This window comes from Pyrus communis, chromosome 12 (assembly GCF_041283825.1).
Source record: "Pyrus communis isolate YQ-2024b chromosome 12, ASM4128382v1, whole genome shotgun sequence".
NCBI lineage: Eukaryota > Viridiplantae > Streptophyta > Magnoliopsida > Rosales > Rosaceae > Pyrus > Pyrus communis.
Window position 1 is genome coordinate 12468066 of NC_142576.1, and position 9591 is coordinate 12477656.

Consider the following 9591-nt stretch of genomic DNA (forward strand, 5'->3'; position numbering starts at 1 on the left):
CATTTGATAAATCCGTGGGTGCGAAACTATGCATAAGAAAAATAAGCCTAAAAGCATTCAACAAAAAGTGTATATAATAGGAATCCTTTAACAAGTGGAATTCCTATTTTTCAACAAAAAAAAAAAAAAAAAAAAAAAAAAAAGGAACATCCCTTGACTGTTAGATTTGGTTTTAATGAAATTTTGTGGTCGAAATTGTATGACCTGTGATTTAATCTCATTCACACAATTTCATTGAAACAAATCCAACAGTCAAAATGATGTCGCTATTTTTTTTTGAAAATGGGGATCATCTTGTTAAAGGGCCTATATATATGTATAGTATGTATGTATGTATGTATGTATATATATATATATATATATATATATTTATATTGGGATTAGTTGTTAGGCGCACACCACATTGAACTTTAACGTTCTGAATTGTCTATTTTTTAAGTTGCACTTCATAAATCATTCTTACAAAATATTAGCAAAATCGAAAATATTTGAGGTATCTAATTAAGTTAAAGAAATTGGAGAACACTTTGTTCTTTAAGAAACAATGAAATTTCAACATGATAATTAAATAGGCAAATAGTTTTAGATTAAATTGAATTTTTGCAAGGATAATTTTATGAACCGAGACTTACAAAATAGATGGTTCGGATCGTTGAAATTCGACGTAGAGTGAGCCCTACAACTGATCCCCAATTTTACCAAAAAAATGGGGATCCCTTTGATCCAAAGGCAATATATGTGTGTGTATATAGTGCAATAGCAAAATTTAGTCACGGGACAAGAGTCATCCTATTGGCCATTCCTAAAGCTCTTTTTATCAAGAGTTATGTTACACTTATCACATATTCATATTATAATTCGTACTATCTTTCGAATAGAGTTAGAACCCACAATATATGTGAATTCCATTTCTATGTATGAATGATTGTACAAATATGTGATAAGATTACTATTGTGTTTTATTAAAGCTAAAAGTTTGCTATTAACTTAATTAGCCATAAAGCACCGAGCGAGTATTAATTTACAACCAAAACAAGTTCAAGTTTTACATATAAAATTAAAATTATTCTGGTCATGCATGATTTGAGTTTAACGTGGAAGGATGCGATTGTCATCATCACCGAAGTCCCCTAAGTCCCCTTCTGTTGTATACCAGAGTCTAAAAAAAATCGTGGTCACTCATTGTTTGATCTTAATTTAATAATAAAAAAGAAAATACAATAAAAAATTAAATAATCATTGATACAATCATATTTATACAAGTTTTTATCACCTTAGTTGTGACATCCCACATCGCCCAGAGGAGTGATCCTTAAATGTATATTCTCATCCCTACCTAGTACGAGGCATTTTGGGAGCTCACTGGCTTCGGGTTCCGTCGGAATTCCGAAGTTAAGCGAGAAAGAGGCTAGAGCAATCCCATGATGGATGACCCACTGGGAAGTTGCTCGTGAATTCCCAAAAACAAAACCATGAGGGCGTGGTCGGGGCCCAAAGCGGACAATATCGTGCCACGGTAGTGGAGTCGAGCCCGGGAAGTGGTCCGTCCCGGGCCGGGATGTGACAATTTGGTATCAGAGCCTAACTCTAGCCGTGGTGTGCCGACGAGGACGTCGGGCCCCTAAGAGGGGTGAATTGTGACATCCCACATCACCCAGGGGAGTGATCCTTAAATGTATATTCTCATCCCTACCTAGCACGAGGCCTTTTTGGAGCTCACTGGCTTCGGGTTCCGTCGGAATTCCGAAGTTAAGCGAGAAGGAGGCTAGAGCAATCCCATGATGGGTGACCCACTGGGAAGTTGCTCGTGAGTTCCCAAAAACAAAACCGTGAGGGCGTGGTCGGGGCCCAAAGCGGAAAATATTGTGCTACGGTAGTGGAGTCGAGCCCGGGAAGTGGTCCGCCCCGGACCGCGATGTGACATTAGTATTTGGATTATGTATAGTTTTCATCCCTTAGTAGTAGTTTACTTGTGGTTTTCTTATTTTGTGGAATTAATTGCAAAGAAAGGGATTTTGAGGCTAAAAAGAGGAGTTTTGAGAGCCTAAAAGCGATCACAGGATATCAAAGCGATGCCTAAGACATGGAGGTGACACAATTTGGAAAATCTGGGATATGGGAGTTTCTGTCCAGTGACTTTAATGCTGCCATTTATTCATCCAGAGGAACCTCATTGCATACCATATATGGATGAAAAGATATGGAAGTCTTCTTTCAAATAGAGTTGGAATTATGTCAATCCCATGCTCCTGTAATGAATTATGATCATCTTAATGACTGCTGTTAGGATTTCCAGATTTTGTTAACTTTGCATTTTAAGTGATTTGGACCAAATCTGTGCAGTTCATTTGAGTTGGAGATTTAAAGCCCAACAAGTAAATTAGTCTGACCAGTTTGATAGAGAAATATAAGCAGTGTTTTTAGGCCCAATAATGCACTTAATCATCATAAAATACAAGTGAAGGGGTGGAGATGAAAAGCAAAAAATAAAATAAAATTGGGGGGATTGAACAGTTTGGTTCGAAGTGGCTGTTGCTACGGAGCAAGGGAATAAAGGGGAGAACGGCTGCAGACTTGAAGAGGAGAAAAGAAAAAGAAAAGAAAAAAACGCAGAAGAGGTTATCTTTAATTATGTTTTCCATGACTGTGTTTCTAAATTCTTTTGCTAAGGCTACAATGTAGCCATAACAATAATATTTTGTGTTTTTAGCTATTTGATTATCCAAGACAATTTTCGTTATGTTGAATCTCAAATTTTGGGCTTAATTCACTTGTTCTTTCGTTCTTGACTATTGGCTATCACTTGTATGAATTAATAAGTGTTTGTTGCAAGTTCATAGGTATACATCCATGTTATGTTCTTGTTCAAATCATGAATTTGAGATCACAATTTACTAGAAGCATACACCATGTTCTAGGTTTTGTGTGGTTCTATAAAAGTTTCCATTGTACTTGGGGAACTTCAAGTTGTGAAATCTAGGCAGACACCATGCTAGGTTGCTTCTTAGAAGAATATAATTTGATGCATACATCATGATCGGATTATAGAATTAGGAAACTTAATCATCAACATAGGAGTTGTTAAATGGATAGTTGATGGCTAAGAATCGGAATAGGATTGTTATTGGTGAAATTGGATGCCTTAGCCCTTAACGTCTTGTTTGTTCTTAAGTTTTACTGTTATTGGTTTATTTATTTTCTTAAACTTTCAGCGATTTTATCTTTTAGTATTAATCTTCACAACCAATAGCTCCTTTGCTCAATAATATTTTCATTTTCACTTGTGCGTTAAGTGGGTAGTTATCAAATTAAATCATAGTTCCTTGTGGGATTTGACTCCATACTTGTGCTTCTATACTATCTACGAACCGTGCACTTGCACATAAATGTGATTAGAATTAATCTATTTTAGGTTGCTCTAATTGACGGATCAATCATCTACAATTGGTTAAGATTGAATGGTTGATGATCACAATTTACTTATATCCTTGATCAAAGTCCATTGTATTATTGCTAATGTATTGGTCCATGCATGGAATCGACCTTTGAACTATTTAATTAATTTTAAACAAAGACACACACGTCAATTTCCAAAATACAAAAGAAAAGGGTATGTTAACAAGAAAAGCAAATCATACTCTATTAATTAAAGTTTCCATGTTTCTTCCTCAAATTTATTTCTTAAATAATTTGGTTGCTGAAATTTGCAGAACGACTCGATCGCAGGAAAAATGGCTATCTAATTGATCAAATATATTGTTAAACAAAAATGGCTATCTAATTGATCAAATATATTGTTAAACAATGCAATCTCATGTTAGAAACTTGACAAGATATATGGATTTGGATCCCATCCGGATTCTTTTTGTGAGAATCCTAGAGATTCTTACATCATATCCGTTTGTCGTACTGTTGACCCTAATAATTACAAGACCTACGTGGCGCGCAGGCCGAGCAACTAGTAAGCTAACTACGTCCTTCGGTTGAATGCGGGGCGTGCCAACTCGTCGGCCGAGCTCGGCCGAGGAGTACAATTTGTTGATGTCGCTTGGAGCGCGTCGTTGACTTCTGTATCTTGCGATTGCGACCGAGGAAGGAACGCTCTCGGTCTCTGAGTTCTACAGCCTGAAGACAAGGCTGCCAATTCTGCGGAGTTCAATAATCGTCGGAGCCCGATTCGGTCACCGTGATTATATTCGTGAGAGTATAAGCACGTCGAATCGAGACCAAGGTGTATGGGCACAGGTACTCGAACGTGATGTATGTCTTGATGGTAAACGTAGTTCGGCCGTCGGAATGCCGAACCCTGAAACCTACTTGCGAGTATCCAATCATAAAACCACTCGGCGTCCTGTACGCCGAGCAATGCGATTCGTAACACCTAACTATGCCGAGAAAGCTTAGCAAGGTGACCTCTGCCAACAAAGGTTCGAAAACCTTTCTCGACCGAGACTTGGATAGATAATCGGTCGACCTCGACGCAGTGCTGTTTATCCAAACTGAAGGTGCTTCTCGGTCGGCTGATTCTGCGGCAGCAGTGCTGTTTATCCAAACTGAAGGTGCTCGCCGGGCGCTTCCACAGTGCTGTTTATCCAAACTGAAGGTGTGTCGGCAGGAAAAGAAAAGGAAAAAAAAAACTAAAGGTGTTTGAGAGGTTTTGCGCAGGGCAATTGTATGCTGATTCTGAAGATCCTTTTCTGTTGCATGATTTCTTGTATTTATAGTCCCCCATTCCTTGAATCTGACTCCGATTTGGATCGGGAGTCCTTTTCCCAATTCGCCTCTTCCTCGAACAATCCTACTCCTACTGGGATTCTGAATTTTCCTTCTTTTCGGGACTTCATTCCTTGCTGGTCGAGAATCCTAATTGCATCAGGATTTCCTCGACCTTTCTATTTATCCGGATTACCTCTGATGGGATTTGGCCGACCCTGCCAGCTGGCCCGGGCCTTATTATTCGGCCCATAGTATTTATCATCTCCTTGGGCCGAGCACATCCTGCTGCTCGGCCCAGCAATAATATTTCGGGCCCAAACATTGCCCCCTCGCTTCTGAGGTCGCCGACTGTTAGCTCTTGGTCGGGCCTCGACCTTGAAGAAGCGAAAACGTTTATTGCTTTTTTGAACTTAATGACCGTTATTCCTGCGCATTTATGAAGCATGATTGCACTTTTCTTGCTGCCCCCAAAGCGTGGCCACGTGTCGATTCTCCGCCGCTCTTAAAACTTTCAATCGTGGGCCTCGAAACCGTGCGCTAACTGAAACGTCTCATCCTTATTAATGCCTTAAAACTGGCGTCGCACGCAATCGTGCGTCCTGGATTTTCGACTCCTCGATCCCCTCTTCGCAGTTTCCCAAAATATCCGAAATGATTGAGCCTTTCCCGGTTAAATTTCCCCCCAATTTGAACCAGTGCCTTTTGAATCCCAGACGTTTGATATTCATCCTGAAAGGCCTATAAATACCCATATTTCTGCCATTTGCCTTTTACGCTTTCAGAAATTCTAAAATCTCAAATTCCTCATCCTTGTTCGTTCAAATCAAACCTTCCAGTTCTTCTGCAATACCTTCTTTTTCCAGAAACATCACTTCTCCACAAATGGCCTCCTTCATTTCAAAGTTCTCTGATGAGATCAACAAGTGCAAGGATTTCGTCGACCGGAGCGCCGTCAAGACGCTACGATTTGAAGAAGACATGGCCACGACCCACCAAATTCTGGGTCCCCTTTTCAGAGACACAGTGCCGTCGTCTGTCACTAACCTGCTCAAGGAACAGTGCCTAACACCCCTGCTGCAGGGGTTCGACTGGTCGAAATGGACTCTGGCGCGGCCTCAGGGAGCCTGGCCGTCGACTACTGCGGCTTGGGCTGCCTGGGTCGACCGGATGAGCACATTCTTCTCCAAGGAATGGAAGGCTTTGGGTATTTATGATGCCATCATCCTGTCGACCATGGAGGTCGCCATGGATAAGGAGCTGCTTATGGCGGCCCTGAGTCTATGGTGTTCGGCCACCAACACCATGATCCTGCCTTTCGGCCCACTCGGCCCCACAATCCTTGACGTCTCGGCCATCCTTGGGACTTCCCCGACCGGCCTTCCTATTGACGCTGCCCTTTCCGGATACCCTTCTCCTCTCGACCTGAAGGCACTATTCGACGAAAGGGCCGTCGAGACGCTAAGCCGGGACGACCGGGAGCCCTCAAGGGAAGAAGTTCAGAAGCTGCACAAGAATTTCTTCAACTATAACACGCTCATTCTTCACTTCGCCGGCCGAGGCGAAGAAGGTCTTAGGAAGGGAGAGCACGAGGCCTTCCTCTTCTACTGGTACAACAAATTCATCTGTTGTACCAGGTCAAATAAATGCCTGGTGGAGAATATGCCGGTGGCCCAGGCACTGGCTAATGGTCGCTTGCTGGCGCTCAGTCCAGCCATCCTTGCCAACCTCTACCGCTGCCTGGCCGAGGCGACCATTGGCAAGATCGACCCGCACCAGAACGGACCCCTCTGGGTGTTCCAACTCTGGTTGCAGGTCTACTTCTCCACCCTTCGACCGGAGGTTCCTGCCTTCCAGCGAACGGCCGCCCTCGGCCTTCAACTGGCCTCTCGACCAGCGCCACCTCACCGGGCAGCCGAGGTTTTCAAACACTTCCTCAGCCTCGACGTCCTCTCGGATGACGAGTTCTTGGTGTGTCGGCGCCAGGAGTACCCATCCTCGCTTAGACTCCCTACGGCAGCATGGGCCGAATCTGAGGATGCGGGCATCCGCCAGCGCTGGGGGTCGTTTGTCTTGGCTCGCGACCTTCCTCTTGGTTGCGATGCTCGCCGAGCCAGCTGGGAGGTTTATCACCCTCATTTTCTCGCCCGGCAGCTCGGCTATCTTCAAGGCTGTCCAGTCCCCCTGCTCGCCTCTCGGTCGCTCCTAAGTCGGGGACGTCTTACTGGTTCCTCTGAAAGGGAATGCAAGACGTCAGACCAGGAGTTCCAGGAGAAGTGCAAGAAATTTCGGCTTCGGCCGACGGTTCCTGAGTCTTTGGGAACTGACACCTTCGGGGATTGGTGGGAGGAATATACCGGAGACTTCTTCGGCGCCCCGGCCGAAGATCTGGTAAAGAAAATCTTCGGCGATCGGCCCAGATCAGCATCTTCGACTCACCCTAAGGAGTCGGCCCAAGGTAGTATTTCCGTTTCTTTCCTCCTTTTGTTTTATTTCTCGTCCCTGTTATTAATTACTTTGCTCCAGGGGGTCGTGGGTCGAAGGCGGTCGAAGTAGTCGCTGCGGTGCCAAAGGCGAAGAAGCTAGTGCCCAATAAGGCAATCCTTGTCACCGAGCGATCGGTGCCTTCCAAGCGCCCCCACCGAGAGGCCGAGCCTGCGGAGGAGACCCCTCGCCCTTCTAAACGTGTCAAGAAATTGGCGAAGAAGGGCGACCGGGAAATTCATGTCGTTCCCAGTGATACTACTGGGACGCCTGCTCCCGCCGGCTCTCCATCTGTGCCGGCAGCCGCGGCCTCCCCAACCTCGAATCCTCCAGCCGTTTCCCCGGCAGATCCAAACGCCGCACCCGCTCTAGCTTCGGAGTCGGTCGCGGCACCTGAGGCACCCTTGTCTCCACCGGTCGTTTTGGAGGTATAATTCTGTTTTCACTTGCTTCCTTAGGTTTCTGATCGTAATGCTAACTGTTCTCTTTTTGTTCAGGATGTCGAGAGCGAGAGTGACGAAGTCCCGCTGCAACGCCGCCGTCGACCAGTCAACTCTCCTCCCGTCCATCCTCCTCCTGTAGTCGAGGTGACCGCTCGACCACGTCCTACTGCGGCGGAACGTGGCAAGAGACCCATGGTCGATCCTGAGGCCACGGCTGAGTCACCGATCCACCCGCAGGACGAAGACCCTCCCATTCCTCCACAGGAAGTCTCTTCGGCCTTTGTAAGTATTGTTTCTTTTGTGTTTTGAGTTTTTTGTGACATTGTTTTTGAAACGATATTAAATGTCAGGTGCCTGAACATTCATTTCACCGGCAATTTTACGCGCCGAGGGGCGTTGTCTATATTTCCTGGCCGCCGTCGTGGCCATCAAATGTAGATAAACTCCATCGGCCGCGTGAATTGCGTAGCGGTCTAAGGCACTGGGCTCGGCCATTAAGCTCCCTGGGTTCGAGCAATGACCCAGAGGGCATGGCCGAAGTCTCCTCTCAGCAGGTCTAAAACAATCCCCTTTTTCTTTATGCACCATATCACGCCTTACTTTCCCTCACATTTTCCTTTTATGCGCACAGCCATCGTGGGAAGTGGAACTTGACGCTCTGCTTCAAAGCACGACCGGGGAGGTCGGCTCCTCTGCAGCTCCGGCCGAATCGGCAGAAGACACGCCCGCCGAAGTCTTCGTGAAGCTGCACGAAGTCCTATCTCTGACTGCTTCCCAAGCTCTCCGGAGCAAGGGCCTTGACTCTGTTGGGGAGTGTCTTAATGACCTTGCCAGCGGTGGTCACCTGAGCCCGGAGGGCATCTCTTTCCTGACCGACCTCCTGGAGCGGACTCGACAACACTTTCTTATCTTTGAGCGTGCCCTACAGGCCGAGGACGATTTGAAGGTGGCCAAGGTTGCGCATGAGGCTGGCCGAGTAGAGATGGAGGCTTTCAAAGCAAAGAAAGCAAAGCTGACCGAGTTTGATCTCCAGATCTCTGACCTCCAGCGTCAGATTTCTGACCTTCAACGTCAAAGGTCGGCTGCTGCTTCCGAGCTTGAGAAGGATTTCGAGGCTAACAAGTCTCGGCTGACGGCCTTCGCTGCCGGCGCACGGCGTATCCAGCAACTGCAGTGCAACAAGAAAACGCGGCAGGCTGAGATAATTTTGAGCGAGGCGAAGTGGCTGGAGCTGAAAGCTGCCCTTGAGACTTACCTCCCCTCGACCCCTTAGGAGTTCATCATTGTATTTGTACTTGTAATGATTTTCTGTTATCAATACAATGGTCGTTTTGCTATACAATGGTCGTCTTGCTCTCAATACAATGGTCTTACTCTTGCATTTCCCATGTAATTGGATAGTACTTCTTTAAAAACTTTCCATTAATCGGTAATTTGTGAACTGAACCCGTCCGATCTCTTAGATGATATGCCCCCTTGCCGAGGACTTTGTGAACGATGAATGGCCCTTCCCAATTTGGCGACCACTTGCCAAATCTGGGGTCTTTTATTCCAACAGGCAACACAGTTTGCCAAACCAGTTCTCCCTCGCCGAACGTTTTTTGTCTTACACGCTGATTATATGCTCGCTCGACAATTTTCTTTTGTGCTATCAACAAGTTACCCGCGTCGATTCGACTTTCTTCCAAGTCTTCTAACTCTTGTCGCATCGCTTGACTATATTCAATACTGCACAAATCATTCTGCTCAATTACTCGCAACGAGCTTATACTCAATTCGACTGGTAACATAGCGTCGTGTCCATAAGTCAACGCGTAGGGAATGGTTCCAGTAGCCGACCGGGGTGAAGTTCGGTATGCCCATAATGCTTCATTTAACTTCAAATGCCACAACCCTGGTTTCTCTTTTACCATTTTTTCAAGGATGCCGATCAACACTTTATTGCTTGCCT

General features: G+C 45.4%; 1 protein-coding gene across 1 annotated transcript; it reads left to right on the forward strand.

Moving 5' to 3' along the window:
- The first annotated feature begins 6375 nt into the window (after positions 1-6375).
- Positions 6376-9005, forward strand: LOC148692353 (uncharacterized). Its single transcript, XM_088680913.1, has 4 exons — positions 6376-7171; positions 7240-7625; positions 7695-7922; positions 8272-9005. Exons 1-4 carry the CDS (start codon positions 6376-6378, stop codon positions 8911-8913), a joined length of 2052 nt encoding a protein of 683 aa, XP_088537039.1. The 3' UTR covers positions 8914-9005.
- The last annotated feature ends 586 nt before the right edge of the window (positions 9006-9591 follow it).